The sequence below is a fragment of the Brachionichthys hirsutus genome, chromosome 5 (genome assembly GCF_040956055.1).
Source record: "Brachionichthys hirsutus isolate HB-005 chromosome 5, CSIRO-AGI_Bhir_v1, whole genome shotgun sequence".
NCBI lineage: Eukaryota > Metazoa > Chordata > Actinopteri > Lophiiformes > Brachionichthyidae > Brachionichthys > Brachionichthys hirsutus.
In genome coordinates this window covers 720,735-740,452 of record NC_090901.1, presented here as the reverse complement: position 1 = coordinate 740,452, position 19,718 = coordinate 720,735, and the positions used below count along the sequence as shown (strand labels likewise).

The 19,718-nt window shown below is 43.1% G+C and overlaps 2 protein-coding genes across 2 annotated transcripts; one reads left to right on the top strand and one right to left on the bottom strand.

The window, feature by feature from the left end:
- Positions 1-1,362: 1,362 nt before the first annotated feature.
- On the bottom strand, positions 1,363-4,743 carry ccdc77 (coiled-coil domain containing 77). The gene is made up of 11 exons (XM_068739711.1): positions 4,709-4,743; positions 4,196-4,382; positions 3,939-4,081; positions 3,556-3,652; positions 3,333-3,423; positions 3,009-3,100; positions 2,753-2,901; positions 2,289-2,550; positions 2,034-2,159; positions 1,754-1,906; positions 1,363-1,610 (listed from the first exon to the last, which is right to left on the bottom strand). The coding sequence occupies exons 1-11, from the start codon at positions 4,741-4,743 to the stop codon at positions 1,464-1,466; spliced, it is 1,482 nt and encodes a 493-aa protein (XP_068595812.1). The 3' UTR covers positions 1,363-1,463.
- Positions 4,744-5,992: 1,249 nt separating this feature from the next.
- On the top strand, positions 5,993-18,217 carry ush1c (Usher syndrome 1C). Its single transcript, XM_068739198.1, has 27 exons — positions 5,993-6,044; positions 7,484-7,551; positions 8,542-8,689; positions 8,785-8,919; positions 9,200-9,308; positions 9,401-9,425; positions 9,513-9,570; positions 9,675-9,863; positions 9,961-10,020; positions 10,207-10,263; positions 11,074-11,216; positions 11,560-11,625; positions 11,704-11,834; positions 12,343-12,392; positions 12,594-12,758; positions 12,905-13,021; positions 13,514-13,825; positions 13,907-14,185; positions 14,570-14,623; positions 14,718-14,846; positions 15,374-15,439; positions 16,031-16,072; positions 16,346-16,399; positions 16,476-16,575; positions 16,923-17,032; positions 17,192-17,247; positions 18,090-18,217. Exons 1-27 carry the CDS (start codon positions 6,009-6,011, stop codon positions 18,100-18,102), a joined length of 2,772 nt encoding a protein of 923 aa, XP_068595299.1. The 5' UTR covers positions 5,993-6,008; the 3' UTR covers positions 18,103-18,217.
- Positions 18,218-19,718: the final 1,501 nt, after the last annotated feature.

Below are 19,718 nucleotides of genomic sequence, written 5' to 3'. Positions count from 1 at the left end.
ACACAAAATACATTTTCGGAATGGTCTCGACGAGGGCTACGCGTCTGTGGGGGCACACAAACACGAGTTGACGAGCTTCGCTCGTCAACTCGTGTTTGTGTGTGTGTGTGTGTCTGTGTGTCTGTGTTGTTTAGTGTCGGGGTGTGTGTGTGTGTGCTGTTGAGTGTCGTGGGTGTGGGCGTGGGTGTGTTGGTCGCCCGATGGTTGACTCGCTGCGCTCGTCAACCATCGGAAGACAGTTACAAACACAGTTGACTCGCTGCGCTCGTCAACTGTGTTTGTCGATGTCTGTGTGTGTGCGTGTGTGTTGTTTAGTGTCGGGGTGTGTGTGTGTGCTGTTGAGTGTCGTGTGTGTGGGCGTGGGTGTGTTGGTCGCCCGATGGTTGACTCGCTGCGCTCGTCAACCATCGGAAGACAGTTCCAAACACAGTTGACTCGCTGCGCTCGTCAACTGTGTTTGTCGATGTCTATGTGTGCGTGTGTGTTGTTTAGTGTCGGGTTGTGTGTGTGTGTGCTGTTGAGTGTCGGTGTGTGTGTGCGTGAGTGTGTTGGATGCTGAGGGTTGACGAGCTGCGCTCGTCAACTTTGCCGAGGGTTGACGAGCTGCGCTCGTCAACTTTGTCGAGGGTTGACTCGCTACGCTCGTCAACTTGTCTTCTGCGTTGCAAAAGCAATAGCCCCTTACGCCTAGAATAGGCGCTCGGGCCTAAATACAGAAGGACTCTGAATAAAGATAAACTTTGACCGAGTCCAAACTTCCGGGTTCAAGTCTACGTCACGTTATTCACACCGGCGATTAGTACTTCAGGAGAAATGAAACTGAAGTTACTAATATCAATGTCATATTTATTCTGTATGTTCAAAAATGTAAATGTTATTTCTTGGCGTCATAGTATTGTTATTTACCAGGTGACAACCTGAATATACATTCAGTCTTATTAATGTATTCACACATTGTAGTTTATTATACTAGTAATCCTTCCGATGGACTGTCAGAACCTCAAGATGTCTTCTCAGAGTTACTGGAAAGTCTGTAAACATGCTTATTTAACATATAATTATCACACATTCCCATCAAAGACGACAACCAATTCTAACAGATTTAAATTTAATCAAGGTAAGGTTTAAATTCAATTGTATGTAGTAAAAATAGTTGTTTTTTTTATATTTGATAAACAAAAACTGAAATGAGGCATCATTGACATTAGAAACATAAAGAGTTCAGCTTCTCCCCTGAAAAATCTGAATGTATACTGTAAAAAAGCATTTTAGAGTTTGTAAAATTCGTTAAATAAATAATTACTAGGCTTAATTACTTTAAAATAATTGGAGCAAAATATCTTTATTTGTCAAAAGTCCCAGATAAAACACTCTAGACATAAACACAGGGCACAAACACATGCACGGATGAGATCAACCTCATATGGACTGTCCTCTGGCCAGACGCAGTCACCAGCGGCCAATCAGCTAAATCTCAACTCATTCTCAAGGGCATAGATCTTAGCCTTCAGCGTCATCAGCTCTCCCTGCGCCTTCTTCGTCCGTGCATTGGTCTGACGCACCTCATGAAGAATGGCCAAGTCCTGGTTTGGCCCAATATTAAGAGTAACCTAAAAGAGTAGATGCATACACACCAAGTTAAGCACTTTAAATGTTATTTAGGGTATCAGCAGCATGGAAGGCTGGAGGTGATGTTTATTATGTTATAATTCTGATCTGATCTTCCTGGTTAATAAACTACTGGACTATTTACCTTGAGCAGTTGCTTTTCAACATCTTTAAATTTCTGTTTGAGATGTTTCAGGTCTGTCTTGAAGCCCTCCACCTCCATAGCCCTCCTTTTCTCCAGTGCCTCATAACGCTGAGTCATGAGTTGAAGACGCTTGGCCATTTTGTCTGAACGATCCTGCACACAATAAAATTCGTTAAGTTCAAAATATCATTAACAAAAGGTCCAAGCCGAGTCATATAATAAATAGCACAGAGATGTATATAAGGAATTAAAATGATGAGAATTTGTTAAACAATGGTACCTTAAATATTTCCCTGCCCACATCTCCTTTCTCTCTAATCTGAGATAACTCCGTCTCCAGAGTAATACACTGCTCCCTGTACATCTCTGCCAGACGGTGGGCTTGTTTTAGATCCTCCTGCATTGCCTGGAGAAACAGATTAAATTAAGTAGTGTAAGTATAAAAAAAATAGAACTTAAACAGAGAAACAAAACTGCATTATTTTTCAAATTGGAGTAGCAGGACCAGGACAGTCATATAATAAAATCTATATACTTTTATCTCCCCCTTGTATGGCTGCTGAGACTCTGCCCGTGGCCTGGGGTGAAGCAGGGCGCTGCTGCTGCTGGGTTGCCACATTCTGCCCATTTCTGCACCAGCAGAATCAGCCTTCCTTCGACGGTTGTGGCAGGAATCCAGCTCCCTTAGTAGCCGGTCCTTCTCCACCATCCAGCTCTTTTCATGAGCCCGTGTGTCAAACTTCAGCTGTAGGAAATCTTTTGTGCTCTCATACAAGAGGTTCTGTGTACGCTGGAGTCTGAGAGAGGCAAACATTGAGATGAAGCAGAACATTTTATTATCATTCAAAATTTCAGGGTATTTTCAAAAAAGAGAACAAGAAAATATTGAACTATTTTTCACGAGAGATCCAAATGGAAAAGAGTAATGAAAGAACTTTATTCCAAAAACACACTTAGCAACTTAGTCTGGTAGTAAATGAACAAAAGATGCAAACCCACTTGTCGGTCAGAGCAGTGATTCGCTCCTGATCCCGGTTCTGTTGGGCCTGCGCCTCCTCAGTTTTAATCCGGCGATCCTCCAGCAGAGACTCTATTTGCTCTTTGGCAAGACGAGTTTGTTCCTCCATCTGAGCCTGCAGAGCCTCCACCTTGAAACAGTAAGGAAGAAAACAAAAAATGACATGGAACTCATCAGCAGCGCTGTATGAGATGAGAGCACATTAAAACCGATTTCTGAAAGCAGACCTTGACCCACCTGCAGCAACAATGTCTGCTTATTGCTCTTGTATTGTTCCAGGGCCTCTGCATTTACTCCATCAGATGAGCTTTTACTCCTGTTACTTTCTGCTATAACAAACATGAATTCTAAATGACATAATCTGTCTGGAGCAATTCCTAATCTTTCTGCAAAGAAAGCCTAACAAGAATCCCTGCCGGCTGTGTTTAACAGATCAGATATTGACGATTGCTTGATCAATCACAACAAAAAAGAACTAATGATTTTTTCTTCACATCTTTCTTCATGTATTTTTCATTTATTGTCAACATTTTAACATTAAATTGATGCATTTTAAAAAACCTTTTCTGGTGACAGCAGGTCTCAACTTTATTGGCCTGAGATTCAAATGTTCTTCCGATATGATCTTGGTGTTCTTCTGAGTGATAGTGACCTGAAATGTAATCACACAGTGCATGTCTTCATTCGTTTAAATAATCATGTAAACCTTGATCTTAATGTTGTGGAGGAAACATGTTGAGCTGCATTTGCAACATTTATCACATGTGATGAGATAAAGATGTACCTTGTGAGGAGGTTCACGGTGGAAATAAGTGATCTCTCCTGCATCAGGGCCCACAAGGGCAAGAAGGTGCTGGATTTTCTTCCTGTCTTCTAACTCTCTGGATAGCAGTTATAAGATGTAAGGATAGTTTGACATGGAGTAGAACAAGGGAAGTACAATGACAATGCAATACAGCAGACAAATATTCAAAGCACTGTGGATTGTTCGCTTGGCTTACTATTTATTTGTCTTACTTAGGCAAATAGCCCTCTGACTATCAGGAACTAGCTTTACAGGATGGGCTAGATACCCTCAGTCTGCTGCCCCAGCCCACCACAGCAAACAGGATGGTCTTATTCCATCAACTATCATTATTATAATTTCATCATCAGCGATTCACCCACCTGATCTTTAGTCGGTCATTTTCTGCATAAAGCCTCAAAGACTGTTCTCTCTCTTGGAAAAGGTAGACCTGCATGTCACTCAAAGCGTTTTGGAGCTCCACAATTTCTCCCTCGCGCTGTTTTACATCCCACTGTAGCTTATGCTGAAAGGATATCCAGGGTGCAGAGAACAATTTAAAATAGGCAAATACAATATTGCTTGCCTTAAATGCAATATTATATAGAAAGCAACTGCATATGATTTCTGGATGTCTCACCTGATCCTCTGCGATGCTTTTGTACTTCTCCAGCATCTGCTGCAGTTCCTCCTGCTCCTCGTCGAACTGGGCAATCTTCTCTCTATAGAACTCCAAAAGCTCCCTGGAGGGACGGAGGTAAGCCAGCCGCTCATGGATCGGGGGAAGTGGTGAGTCAGGTTCTCTACCAGGGGTAGGTATGTTGGTTCTGGGAGATAACAACTTAAGTAATAACTATAAACCCTTTCAGTGTTACAAGACATAAAATACTTCACCCTGTTCCAGCAAAGTACCTGCCGGCCACAAATTTAGAGATAGCAAGAAATGAAAATGAACGACTACCATGGAAAGAAGCATATGTAAGCAGCTTTAAGGAATAAAACCAAAGACTTTAACAGTGGGGGACCAGACTGACAAAATAATCCTAAACATTTTTCAGGGATTATTACTTGAGGGATTTAGGGATTATTCAGAGAGATTACATTACATCCCTCCCATAATGGCCATTCTCAGTACTGCAGAAACCTTTCTTACCTGTGTGGCATTGCAATTTTTGGAGGAGATGCCATACCAGCACAAAATACTAAAAGGAAATGTGGAAAATGTTATTAATACAGCAAAAACGGTAACCTTTGGTTGAGCTAACATTACATATTCTGTAACAACAGGTAAAAACGTGTCAGTTTGTACCAGTTATGCATGTAATACTCATTTGAAAGATTATGATTAGCAAAATATTAAAATGGTTGCTGCATAGACTCCTCAAAACCGTTGTCATCCTTTAATGCACTTTATAATAGTGGATTTTCTTTTTTCCTCACTAGAAGGAGTCTCTGTATCTATAAACTAAATAAATTCTAATAATAAATCCAATGAATAGAACTTGTGTTTTGTTTTTTATTGGAGGTGCCCGGGAGGGAGACTAACATCTCTACTCAAACAAATCAGAAAATAGAATTAATGATTGGGCGCCGGGGGTAGCGGGAAAATCAAAAACAGATATCTTTTAACGGATATTCACTTGTTTAACTAAGAAACTACTTAATTGTGACAGAAATAACTTTCATCCTTAAACTGATTCACGAGAGAAACAACATGAACAGTATTTATCTGTCGTTCATGTTTCGACATTATTATAAATTAATATTTTCACTTTAAGGAAAATAAAGTCAGAATGCGAAAGTAATTATATCTGTTGTGAAATATGTCGACCGCTAACGAACGGATAAACTTTTAAAACACATTGAAAACTCACAGCTTGTCGCTCAAAACAACAACACAGGAAATGCGGTCGTTTAGTTTTTGAAACCCGGAAGTTCACGCCTCTTCGTCTTCTTCGTGGGATACGAAATCAAAGTAGTATTTTTCTCACTAGCGCCACACTCATCTAACATCTGCGGGATGAAACGTGTAGGATCATAAAGTTAGTAAACATTTATGTCAATGGCAGGAAGGCTACGATAATTTAAAAACAAATCAAATACGAGATTATAACTGATTAATTATTAATAATAATTAGAAGCTTTGATTACGTTTATTATAATGCGTACGTATATAGTTGATGTATTAAAGCACGCGCGGATGATTTTGATCGCCTTAAAAGTATGATAAAGGTGAGAGCACAATAAAAACATGAATCTGAACTTTATTACAATATGTCAGGTTGTAACTGATACTGCTTACTTCGGCACTAAATGCTAGTTAATAATTGTCTTACTGTGAAACACTTAACCGGATGCGTGCGTGGGTTTCTCTGCGCCACCTTGACGTGGTGACCCCCCCCTCCGGTCCCGTCAGACACCGACGCTGACATCGGACAGTTTGTTTCTCGGCGATGGAGCGGAAAGTTGCTCGAGAATTTAGGCACAAGGTAAGAAGCAGACATTGTTCTCTTCGCCTGTTGATGAAACGACTTTTAAACGCGCCATTAAAAGCCTACCTGATTGCTACGTCATTGGCTCAGGTGTACTTTTCATTGGGACAGAGGCCTGACCCCTTAAAGTTCCCCTAGAAAGATCTAACAGATAAAAACTGTTCAAGTGTAAAATAGTTTGATGTATTTTTATTTCACTGAAATTACTGCTTCTAGTCTCGGATGTAATAAACATCACCTGTGAAATGGTATTTGGAGTGACTTGTATTAGTATAGTTTGTACTTCAGTTCATATTTTTCTTTGAAGTTTAATAGTAAAAGGCAAGAAAGCATTTTTTGCAAATATTACTGTTTTGTGGCTTGTGTTGCCACTTTACAAGCTGAAAGGGTAACGATGAACAAAGGGATAATAAATGAAGGCAACATGATATGTTCAGGGTGTTTTCAGCCCCAGAGATCATCACACAACCATCTGTGCTGCTCACAGCCGTGCACAGCCCCACGTTGCGGGCTGGTCTCAAAGGGCATCAGCGTTAGATAAAACAGACCATGTTAGAGGTGAGCAGCTGAGCGGAAGAGACGGTTTAATTAGAAGCTGAGGGGCCACGATGGAGCTTTGTTGGCTTTTGTGTGACATAGAAGAATTGCATTATTTGTTTAACCAGTTTAGAAGTGGCGTTTCAATTGGCTTTTGTTCTCTGGAAATTGTTCCATAATATCCTGCAGTAGAGCTTTAGTGCTCTAAAGGGTAGTGCACTTTTTCTTGCTTAATTGGTTTGCAGTGCCAAAGTCTCCAGTTGGCCCAGGCTGCAGGAGTGCTTGCCTGCCTCACGCCCCTGAGCAAGAGATATTTATGACGGCCATAAACACCTTGTTGCACGCCCAACCTCCCTGCAGGAACCATGGAGTTATTACTTCCGTGACATGAATAAATGAAGACTCGTTTCTGAGGACAGAAGGGTTCTGGTGAAGCGTGTGTGCGGTTGTGTGAATGATCATCTATGGTTGTGTTGTGAGATGTAAGGTGACACTGCTGACCTTCACACTGCAGGCTTCCCTCGCTGCACTGCCATTAGTCCTTCCCAGCGGTTTGATGGTTAGAGAAGGGCACTCGCTTCAGGCTGAGGAGTCTCATTGCCTCGAGGCTTAGTCTAGAACTTTCTGTTAGTCTGAAAACCTTTTGAGTTTTAATATTCAGACAGATTTATTCGAGAAAACAAAGTGTTGAAATGTGTTATATTAGTGATTGGCCGAAGCGTTTCCTCAAAACCATTCTGCTGTACCTGAGCCGTCATCAGGTTTGTATTAGCACCCTCACACATACACACTGGTGGCTTCTCCATCTGTGGAAAAGGCACGGTGCGTGTCAGCGGGCGGGCATTTCCTTTGGGTCAGCAGTCAGAAGGATGAAACCACACGGTTGTCCTTTTCTGCAGGTGGAGTTGCTGATTGAGAATGAAGCAGAAAAGGATTACCTGTATGACGTCCTCCGCCTGTATCACCAGTGAGTACTGAGTGTCTTTGTAATGTAAATTATATTCATATTTCTATATGAAAAGTATTTTATATTCACTTTTCCCTAACACAACTACCACTTTGAAGCAGATTTGACAAGGTGTTTTTCATGAAGCCTTTTTTCCAACATGCCATTAAATAAGGGTTTTGTAGTCACAACTGCAGATGAGACGAGATGAGATGAGATGATGCCCACATACATTTTAACTTCTACGAACTCCTCAATGACTTTTTATTTTTTGTGATCTTCATCCTGACCATGTCACACTCATTTTTGATGACTGATTCTGATTGCTGCCACGTCTCAGTTGACTGTGTGTGTGTGTGTGTATGTGGGGAGGTGGGGGGGGGGGGTTAAACCTCTGATCAGTTTCCACTGCGCTCCGACAAGCCTGGCCAGTTATCCACAAAAGCCCTTGTTATTCTTCCAAACTGCGCTGAAACGGCACATTAATAATCAATGAGGAAGCCCGGTGGACACATTTTGTATGCTATGCTTCTTTATTTGCTGTTCTAGTTTCCTTGTGGCTTCCTATAAACTGTAAAATAAAGAATATTGGTTTAACTGTTTCCATTAGCAATTAGATATAATCACATATTGTCACCCTTGAAAATAGAAATTAAAGATTACATTCCAGTTACACATCAAGATCTGTTTAAAGCTGTTTCCTGTCAGACACTTTCAGTTATTGCTCAATTCTCTTTCATGTATAATGCCATTTAGAAATTCACTTTTACATATTACCGTTACATTTATTGGTAGAGTTCGCCACTTTTCTAATTTCTTTATTTTTATTTTTTTATTTAGTACAATTTTACTTCAAATTCTATTTTTATTGTTTAAAAAGTAACATAGTGTAAAATGTCACTTGACCAGAGGGTCCGATACTGTACTATATTTTATCTTTATGGAAAGTAGATGTCGTGTGTTACAAAAAAGGATTAAAAGATGAGACGCATAGTCGTCCCTCTCTAACAGATCGATGGACTTACCTGTCCTGGTCGGGGACCTGAAACTGGTCATCAATGAACCGAAGCGGTTGCCCCTGTTTGATGCCATCCGACCGCTCATTCCACTCAAACACCAGGTGGAATATGACCTGCTGACCCCTAAAAGATCACGGCGAGTACAGTGTAAAGTCATCCTGTCCCGTTTTCCTCTGTGTGTTTGTTACTCACATTTTATTGTGCATCCTCCTCTACCTTCTGATGGTGCAGGAAGTTGAAAGAGGTGCGTTTGGATCGGACACATCGTGACGGATTAGGCCTGAGTGTTCGAGGAGGGCTGGAGTTTGGCTGTGGTCTCTACATTTCACAGATTGTCAAAGATGGTCAGGCTGGCAATGTTGGCCTTCAGGTTGGTGCATACCGGGTTATAAAATGTTTTGTTTTGTTATAATATAGATGTTTCATGTAGCTAAACTACTTAAACCTAACTAAAGCTACATCATGTGACTACTGTATTAGATAAAGTAGAAATTAGAATGCTTATCTTGTAGTTATTAAAGTTGGCTAGTATTAGTACCTTTTATTATAATTAGATTTAATGGAAAGCAAACTTGAATTTTTCCCTGATGTAGTTTGATTTATTGAACATGAAGGTTTCGTGACTTACATCCCACACTGGTGATTCGTAGGTTGGTGATGAGATTGTGCGCATCAATGGATACTCCATCTCCTCTTGTATCCACGAGGAGGTCATCAGTCTCATCAAGACAAAGAAGATCGTGTCACTCAAAGTTCGCCGTACGTCAGGAAACACATTTTCAACAGCTTGAAATTGAAAGGCGTTTAATGATGACATCATTCTTTGCTTTGTTTTCCCACCGTCTGTGCAGATGTGGGGATGATCCCAGTGAAAAGGTAAGATAATTAAGATGCTGATATGCGCATGATGAAATGAGGAGTGATGTGAGGTTGCGTTGTTCTCTTGAATTCATTCATCGCCAGCTCATCAGACGAACCTCTCAAGTGGCAGTTTGTTGACCAGTTTGTGTCTGAGTCTGGGGTAGGAGACAGATTTACCCCTTTTCTCCATTTAACAAGCTATTGCACGTCGTCAAATAGCATGGACTCGTCTTTATTTTATTCTGTATTTGCATGATGCTGTAGGAGAAGAAAACCAGCGTTGCTGGCTTGGCATCCATTGGAGGCAAAGAAATCAAGGAGAAGAAAGTTTTCCTCAGTCTTGTGGGTACCACGGGGATGGGCATCAGCATCTCCAGCGGTCCCACCCAGAAACCCGGTATCTACATCAGTAGCGTCAAACCAGGATCCCTCGCTGCAGAAGTCGGACTTCGGGTGACCCCTCAAAATGACCCGACAACCTCTGTCCAATTCTGTGATACACATATCTGACTGCTGTGGACTGAATTCATGTCCTGTCATAAAAATGTAGGCCGGAGACCAGATTGTGGAGGTGAATGGGGTGGATTTCACCAATGTGGATCACAGAGAGGTGAGTTGTGTTCATTAGGGAGTCCAAAGCTTTTACATACAAATATGAGTTTGGCAATTTAAAACAGAATCCTCCATGGTTGCCAAAGTAGCTGATGGAGCAAACAAAGCCTGTAATGGTAACATAAATGTGGCCATCACAAGCACACAGGGCGTAATGTAAAGCCTCATGTTATGTCATTCCTAGGCTGTGAGAGTTCTGAAGAGCAGCAGGAGTCTCACTATCACTGTTCTGACAGGAGCTGTAAGTAACTTCATTATATTCAATGGGAATTAATCATATTTGGACTGTTCTTGTTGCAGCTCATCTCACATAACTCATTCTAAAATCCAAACTATCGTGAGCTAACTTTACTGAGATCATCGTGATGCTCTCAAGATGATTATCTTTTAATGTATTCCTTCTGCGTACATTTTTCCGGTGTAAATTTGTCTTTACAGAAACCACTGAGCTCATTTATTGTATGATCTCTGCAACACTCTGATGTGTCTATCTAACATCAAACCAGCTAAATAGCTAGTAAAGCTTTCCTCCTGACATTCTGATTAAACTGAATTGAACGGACAATGATATAGAATCGTATACAGATCAGGATAAAGTTTGCACTGAATCCACTCATGAAACCAAACGCTTGTTTTCCTTCTTCCATTTGCATTCGTGATCCGTTCAGAGTAATACTGTTTTGGAGATGTCGCATTACCTTGTCTACCTCAGACCATCGGTCAAGTCATTCGGCATGCGGCCTGCCCAAGGACTCGCAGACAGCATCTTTGTAACTGGGACAAGGAATCTTATTTCCTTTATTCTTTTCCTTGGAGCTTGTCTGATGCATTTATTTGTGCAGTGTTTTTGAACCGTGCTAAATATGGGACAAATTCTCCAGTGAAGTCAAACCAGACATCTTGTGCCTTTCGCATGTTATGTCTCTACTTCAACATTAAATCCAGCAATATTTACAGGATAATCTCTCCTGTATATTTCTATATGAGGATGGGTGGACGTCCCAGCGCTGTATCCATGAGCTTTCTTTGATTAGTGTCTCTCATGACTCAGGGCAGCGACCTCTTCGTGACGGATGAGGAGCGTCTGGCCGTGGAGGCCCGCAGACAGCTGAACAGGCAGGAACTGATGCACCAGAAGAAGGTGGCACTGGAGACCAATAAAATCATTAAAGAGCAGCAGGAGACGGAGAGGCAGTGAGTGAACGGCACAAAACCTAACCTCAGCGCTTCTTCGATCTAAAATGATTGTACGAACCATATCAGAACGGCCTCGGTCTAGATTAAGTATTTATTCTCTGAAGTGAGCCGGATATTCAACACAAGCTCCGCCCATTGTTTGTGAGGGTGTGTGTTTCTTAGTATTAAGGTGGAAGGTTCACCCTTTATGATTATTCTGATTCATCTGAAATTGTTGGACTAACAGCTGCTTCCAATAATCATCTGAGGGATTTAATCCCATCCAGTTGCACCTATAAATTGGATCGATGTCCTTTATTTATTTTCCTGCGATTTAGTCTATTGATCTTCTTTTTAACAGGAGACAGATGGAGATCTCTCAGAAAACTGCAGAGGAAGAGGAACGCTTTAGGACGGAGATGGACAAGTATGCTGCTAAATTAATGTTTTCCATTCAGTCGTCGTCGTTTTGGCCCATGCCAGATCTCTTACACGTCCTCTGTAGGATTGAGGCTGTGGAGAGGAAGCACAACAGAGAGTGGCAGGAGGACTGGGGAGCCAGAGACAGGCCCAAGAGCCCATCACCCACCCCAGCTGACAAGAAAAGCACGCCAACTCCAAAGACCAAGAGTTCTCGTGAGTCTTTGTCTTTGATGGCCCTTTTGACTGCTAAACCTTTCATATGGTTTCAGTAGAGCTGATCCTTGTCTGGTTTGGCTTTTCATTTATGCATGCTCTCTCTCTGTGTTGCTTCTGTGTGCTGTGCTGTTTCTGTCCTTTCTTCTAAGACGATGAAGGCGAAGAGGACGAGGAGGACAGACAAGTGAGTGTGGAGCCCCGGCTGCTGGGTGACACCCGAGCAAGCAGAGTAAACACAGACAGCTGGCAGATTTCCTTTGACAACCAAAATGTGACCATTGGAGAAACTAATGCTTCCATCAAAAATCTGTTCACAAGGAAAGATTGGGCTTCTGAAATCGGAAAGTTTTAAATATGTCGTTAAAGTGCATCATTACATTTTCAACAGATTTCTCTTTATCGAAATGGAACTGAGCTGAATGTATTTCCACCTTCTTTCTTGACTGCTGTGCTTTGTCTTGCTCTGCCTTTGGATTTATTTAACATGTTTCATCTGCATCCTTAGCCTTTGGCTGGTTTTATCGATATGAGGGAAAACTTCCATCAATCCGCAAGGTACTGTCACCTGCCCGAGTTCGGTGTGGTGTGGTGGGGTGGCTGCAAAGAGACGAACTAACTCCTCTCTGGTTTTTAGCTGGCTCTTCCTATAGCCTGATCGGTCGTAGACACTATCTGTGCATGCCGTGCCGAGGGATTTGGAGTGGCAGGTTTGTTCTCCCGGTTGCTTCTTATTTTGACTAACTGATGAAACCTCAGAAAGGAGACAAGAAGAAGAAAAAGAAGAAAGTATCCAAAATAGATACGCTGCAGGAGCAGAGAAAAAACAAGAAGGAGATGGAGTTTGAGCTGAAACTGGCCAAGGAGAAAGAAGAGATGTATGAACGAGAGAAGCAACTGAAGATCAATCGGCTGGTTCAGGAGGTACGGAAGGGAGGGGGGGGGGGGGGGGGGGGTTCCCAGCATGAATCCACTATGAATCTTTCAGGGTGAGAAGCTGAAACTAGATGCAGCCATGCTGTATATGCTGCTTTAAAGTTGAGCGGATGATCGCCGTGATTCTCTCCCAGGTTTCAGAGACAGAGAGAGAAGACCTGGAGGAGTCGGAGAAGGTGCAGCACTGGGTGGAGCGTCTTTGTCAGACTCGGCTGGAGCAGATCTCTTGTGTGGAGAATGAATCCCCAGAGGTAGAAAACTGAGGCGACTACTTTCTGTCGTTTGGGTGAACCGATGCTCAGAGCTTCAGAAAGACGTTCTTTAGTGCAGGGTTTGCACCACTGTGTATTTGTTCATATGTAATGTTGCTTTATATGATACATCGGGGGGATGAAATAATGGGAATGATGAAACCTGAATGTTTTTTACCAAATTGTTAAATATATAAACAGGAGAATTAACATGACGGGAAACGATCTTATAGTTTGAGACTTTAAAGAGAAGCGTCTCAGACCAAAACAAACAGGACTTAGAATGAACTGTAAAATGAATCTAAAAGCGCCATTCTGTCAGGATCACATTTTAGTCCAATGATTAGTTGTAATATGATAATATTTACACGTGTACTAGTGTGTAAATGCGTTTGGCGTGGGTGCTAAAGCTCAGGTTGCAGCACATGGAGGCGGTGAACTTGATTAGCTGCTCAGGATGACGATGATGATGTCCTCTGTTCAACCTTAAAGCTCTCCCCGCCGCTCTCCCCTGCCTCTGGGCCGAAGGTGAAGCGTTTCCCTGGGGGGCTCCAACTGGCAACCACTGATCTGGATGACATTAACCTTGATGAGGTGGATCAGAGCCTGAGAGGGCCTCTGAAGAGGTTGGCCCCCACCCAGCCCAGCACTAACCAGCCCCCTCCTCCCTTACCTCTCCCTCCACCTTCAGCCAAGCTGAACCCAACCATAGCCAACTACGCCCCTCCTCCCTCTCGAGTATCCCCCCAGCGGCGCCCTCCTTCTCCACCGAGTGCTAGAACGCGTCCATCTGCCCCGTCGACCGTGAGCAACAAAGGTCGCAGGCCCCACCCAAAGCCTCAACCCCCCCACCCACCCTCCACCCAGCACCCCCCTCCACCTCAGTCCTCATGGCCTCCATCCTCTCCTCAGCCTGCCCCCCGGCCTCATCCGCCGCCACCTCCTCCTCCTCCACCCCCACCCCCTCCCCCTCCGCCGCCACCCCCACAACACATGAAAGAACAAGTGGGACCCCACAGTGGATATAGCCAGCATCACCCCCCCAGTCCTCCAGGGCATAGGAGTGAGTGGGAGGCAGGAGGATACCTCCCAAGAGGGGGGCTCTACTCGTCTAACACCAGCGAGCTGTCCTACCCCTCCAGTCCGAAGGTTAGAGACTCCTGTGTGAGGGGGGGGGGGCTTTCTATTTTTATATTATGTCCTTACTTTACTTTATTTCCTTACTTTCTTTACGTTTATACATTTCCAAGGTTGCATTTCCTGATTTATGCACTGTAATATATATTTTCTGAGGCACGTTGAGGAAGCCAATCACCAGATGAGCGTGACTAAATCTCATTGGCTCATTGATTTGATGGATAGTTACTGTCGGGGTCTGCTTGTGGCTGCGTGGGAGTTTCTACTTCCTGTTTTACGCCTCAGCCAAGCTGTGGTACCCTTAAAATGGAAGTCTGGCTGTGTGTGTGTGTGTGCGTTGCCCTAATGATTCTACTGTGATCTGTTCATGCAGGAGAGCTGAAACTTTCTTTGTATTTTTCTGTGGCTCAGGTAATGAGAAATACGTCTCATGCTAGTCGAATCTCCAGATCAAGCTCTCCCCTGGTGAGAAATGTCTTTTTTTTAATAAATAACATGCTCTTCTTCAATTCTGATCGTACACTCGGATGTTGTGTGGAAACATGGTCTTTCTTTATAGCAACTAGCTCCTAGTCCCCCCAACCAGAGGCGTCAGATGGCCCCCGTCATGTCTAAACCAGTCATGCTGCCCCAGTCCCAAAGCCATCGGCCTGATCCTCACAGAGCTGCGTCCCGCTCTGATGTCCTGGTACCAAACACTCAACTCTGACACCGATGTTTATTCAGTCTTATAGGAACAAAACATTCAGACAAATCAATGCAATGATCAGCTTTTATAAATTCTATTTCATCAATTGAATTAGAAAGATTTACGTCAAATAGTATTGCTGCTGAGTTGGGTTCTGTTTTGTGTTAAAGATCTATAACGCACTGTAAGACCTGCTGACAGTGGCAGGACGTTTTTTAATTCGGTCTCGACGGATTAGATATTGAATTGTTCAGCAATTCTTTGGGCTGCCGGTGATGATGTCATCAGTGATGCTGCGTGCGCAGTGAGTCTCGTCTCGCGTTGCTTCAGCGATGCAGCAGTGTCTTCCAGGGTGGAGCGGCGCTCCGGGTCCCGTGAGGTTACAGAAGCAACAGATTGCACTTTGACTGCATCCATCCTCAGTCACCTCTGTTGCTAATTTAAATAGAAGTGCCATCCCACAAATGAGGTTTATGTTTGTCTTGATTTTAAATGTTTGAGAGCTGATACCTGTTTTTGTGTTTCAGCCTCCGGAAATGCTGAAACGGATGGTGCCGTTCAACTCGTCTTTTAAATCAGACCCCAAACGACAAGTAATCCATACCTGTCACTGCCTTCCTTTACTCACGAGAGCTTCGGAGTGTTTTCTCTCCTCTTCTACCAGCACGTTTTGTGTTTGGCTCTTCCTCGTGGTTACTGCAGCTTTCTGCCTTACTAATAGAGCTGAAGCTCGTTGCTAGGTACCCACTCTCTGCTTTTAGAAAGAGAACATCAGTCTCATCTGATTTCATGCGTCTATTATGCTAAACGCCACATCAGTTTTATTGCTGCCTGTCAGGACTGATAATATATATAATGCAACAGAGTTCTTTTGTTATATTGAAACGTATATTTAGATGAATGTGTGTTTGTCCTGGAAGGGAAACAAATAATGTTCTGTGTGCAAATTGAATTGAAGTATGTTGCTTTTATTTTTGGATGCATTACTGTCTCCATGGTTTCTATTTATTCACTGTGCTACTTTATGACAGAGCTGGTTGTCAAAGGAAATCTGACCCGCCCTTCACATGTCGACTCTTTACACAGGTTTCATTCACAGATGTTTCTGCGTCTTTAGTTAGTGACCGGTTCATTAACTTCCTGTCACCTTACTGATCTGGTTTAATGAGCTGCTTCTCTTTCAGGGATTTCAGAAACACGAAGAAGACTTTGAACCCTACTCTATGGTATTGCATGCTTCATCGTGTTTCCTCACTAATGATCACAACATATATTTTGCCCTACAGAACTAGCATTACATCAACGATGAAGACAAATGTAACCACTGAGAAATTACAGCAGAATGATAAAATGAAAGGACATTATAGACTATAGCATAGTGTTCATGTACTCGGTGAGCACGAAGCCGTTCTTTGTTGTGATTGATATTACGTTTTTGCACTGTGACATCGCTTTTTGTTCTTTTCCCATTTCTTCTGCAATATTTTCTTTGGAAATAGTTCACTTCAGATCAGATAAATGGGAGAGATGTGAGACTGCTGAGAATCAAAAAGGTACTGAATCATTGGAGGGATTCTGGACTGGAGGAAATGACGGGTGGCATTGATCGCTTCGTTTCCCGTCCTTCAGATTGGACAGCTTGACGTTGCTCTGGAGGGCGGTGCAGACTCTCCGCTGGGCAAGTTGGTGGTGTCTTCTATATATGAAGGTGGTGCAGCAGATAAGCACGGTCAGTTTATGTTCATTTCCAACTCGCATCACTAAATATGTGCATGCCTATATTTAGCTCAAAGTATCAGTTCTGAATTAAAGCCTCACAGAACTACTAAAAACGTTATTAACCAAAGGGACACGGAGCAGCACCTAGAGTCCTAGACGTTGTGTCTTAGCATTACAGGCTGTTCATTATGCTCAACATCAGGATGCCAGTGAATTGAATAGGATTGTTGAGTTTCCCTGAGGCGTGCGGTTATGATACATTCACAACTTTAAACTTGTATCACTGCTGCTTCGGGTCTGCAGTCCTGCTGTTAATGAATATGTTTGGCTGGCGACGGTCACCGTGTCCTCCTGTAGGTGGCATCGTACCCGGGGATGAACTTATGGCTGTGAATGGGAAGATCCTTATTGATGCCACATTGACGGAAGGACAGAACTCTCTAGCCCGAGCCTGGCATAGCGGAGGGGTAGGATTAGAAAGATGTATCCTCCACTGACCTGTGCCTCTAGGCTGCCTTATTACTGATTGATTAGATTTGCTTTCATCACCGTCTTACTGTCAGATTCAGTCGTGCCTGACTTTTATTGATTCATTTATTGGCAGTAACTGTTGTTTATACCTTCAGGACTGGATTGATGTGGTGATTGCTATCGCCCCTCCAAAGGACTATGAAGATGAAATGTAAGCGTTCTGATAATGATGCAGGTTCTATTCATTTTGTGATCATTTGGCCATAATCAATTGAATCTGGCCCAGCAGCTTGCAGTATGTGACGGCGTGGCTTGTGTGCATGTGTGCATGTGTATGCAGCCCTAAGTCCTACTTTGAACAGGAAGATGGTTGAAGGCAGTGCTACGCTATACAGACACGGCTACGTACTGCAGCAGTGCACGTCATTTCAGTGCACGTCTCCGAGGAGAGGTTTGGAGTGACCGTTGTTTTGTGTGGTCCCTTTTTTCTCTTTGTGTCAAACAGAAGAAAGCACCTTTGTTAAATCGTCCACTTTATGTATTGTAGCGTTGGAATGTTTGGAGCGTTGACTGTATGCAGTTTTCCTGTTTTTTTATTGGAAGTTGACTCGAGTTGATGTTTCTCCATTTCTGACATGCAACAATACGGTAAAGATATGCACCACGAATGCTCTCGTGATCCATCGCAGCACGTATCTGCCTGATCCTGACGCAGACAGCTGGATTTACATGCCTCTGAAATATTGATCTGTGTCAAGCCTTCAGCAGTTGTTCAGATTTATGTTGTACCTTTGGACTCTTGCGTGTTCGGACTTACCAAGTGATATACGCTGGTTCTGTAACGAGATGTTGGAGCTACTGTTCCGAAGTCGGGCTGGGCAGACACTGTGTAGCACATTTCTAAATTGTGAATGAGTTGTTCTGTCGTGTTTCATGTGCAGTGACAACAACGGTATGAAAATGTTTTTCCGGCTAGTCCAGTTATTATGGACTAAACAGCGGCTCGTCTTTGAGCTACATGGTGTTGATGACGTTTTCTTTTTTCTCTTGCAGAACATTGTTCTAGTCTTATCAACGCCCTGCGCAGAAAACCAGACAGCTTGTTGATGATCTCTTCAGGAATCATTTGATCTCAATAAAACATTTGCTTACTCTTCATCCTCATGATCACGTATTCACCTTTTAAACAAACAAGCCGAAGATGATCTTATGATTTCACTTCTGTTATCTGAGTTTTCAGAAAAGCGCTATATAAATAAAATGTATTATTACAAAAACAAAAACACACCGACCGGAGATATGACAAAATTAAACCTTTACACGTCCATAACGTCGTTACCGTAAGTCACACCCACTTTCCCGTCACGTCGGTTCCAGCCACATATGTCATCTATAAGTGTGCCAAGTTACAAGTTGTTACGACATTGGTTTGTGTGCATATTTATGCTTTTTGTCAACTTCAGACGCTCACGGAAGCGGCCGCGTTCGCCCTCCTGTGGCTGTTTCTGGAATAACACCAGAAATGTTCCAAACATTTGAAATCGAAATATCGCGTGAACCTTACGTTGTAGAGACTTGAGAAGTGGGTCTACCCACCATAATTCGGCTTTCTAGTCGGAGTGTTTTTGTGGACGGACCAGTCTCGCCCAACAACAAAATAATCGTAAATAGTGTCACAAAACGCATGTTTCCAGTCGGAGTGTTTTTGTGGACGGACCTTTCCGGTCGGCGTGTTTTTGTGGACGGACCAGTCTCGCCCAACAACAAAATAATCGTAATTAGTGTCAAAAAACGCATGTTTCCAGTCGGAGCGTCACGTCAATTCCAGCCACATATGTCATCTATAAGTGTGCCAAGTTACAAGTTGTTACGACATTTGTTTGTGTGCATATTTATGCTTTTTGTCAACTTCAGACGCTCACTGAAGCGACCGCGTTCGCCCTCCTGTGGCTGTTTCTGGAATAACACCAGAAATGTTCCAAACATTTGAAATCGAAATATCGCGTGAACCTTACGTTGTAGAGACTTGAGAAGTGGGTCTACCCACCATAATTAGGCTATGCTGAACACGCCGGTCCAACCCGCGCCTCTGTACGACCTTCCGTTCTTGAGATATGACAAAATTAAACCTTTACACGTCCATAACGTCGTCACCGTAAGTCACACCCACTTTCCCGTCACGTCAGTTCCAGCCACATATGTCATCTATAAGTGTGCCAAGTTACAAGTTGTTACGACATTGGTTTGTGTGCATATTTATGCTTTTTGTCAACTTCAGACGCTCACGGAAGCGGCCGCGTTCGCCCTCCTGTGGCTGTTTCTGGAATAACACCAGAAATGTTCCAAACATTTGAAATCGAAATATCGCGTGAACCTTACGTTGTAGAGACTTGAGAAGTGGGTCTACCCACCGTAATTCGGCTGTGCTGAACACGCTGGTCTAACCCGCGCCTCTGTACGACCTCCCGTTCTTGAGATATGACAAAATTAAACCTTTACACGTCCATAACGTCGTCACCGTAAGTCACACCCACTTTTCCGTCACGTCAGTTCCAGCCACATATGTCATCTATAAGTGTGCCAAGTTACAAGTTGTTACGACATTTGTTTGTGTGCAGCTGCGCGTCCGCGGGGGGGCAGCAGCGCTCCACGCATCAGAATCAGCTGTTATTCAACGTGACT

Excerpts from the sequence above, each read along its gene's own strand:
- ush1c (XM_068739198.1), top strand. The coding sequence starts at position 6,009 with ATGGAGCGGAAAGTTGCTCGAGAATTTAGGCACAAG. Across the intron at positions 9,864-9,960 it reads CTGCAGAAGTCGGACTTCGG|GCCGGAGACCAGATTGTGGA; the intron begins GTGACCCCTCAA and ends ATAAAAATGTAG. Across the intron at positions 12,759-12,904 it reads TCAATCGGCTGGTTCAGGAG|GTTTCAGAGACAGAGAGAGA; the intron begins GTACGGAAGGGA and ends ATTCTCTCCCAG.
- ccdc77 (XM_068739711.1), bottom strand. The coding sequence starts at position 4,743 with ATGGCATCTCCTCCAAAAATTGCAATGCCACACAG. Across the intron at positions 4,082-4,195 it reads AAAGCATCGCAGAGGATCAG|CATAAGCTACAGTGGGATGT; the intron begins GTGAGACATCCA and ends ATATCCTTTCAG. Across the intron at positions 3,424-3,555 it reads ACCGTGAACCTCCTCACAAG|GTCACTATCACTCAGAAGAA; the intron begins GTACATCTTTAT and ends ATTACATTTCAG.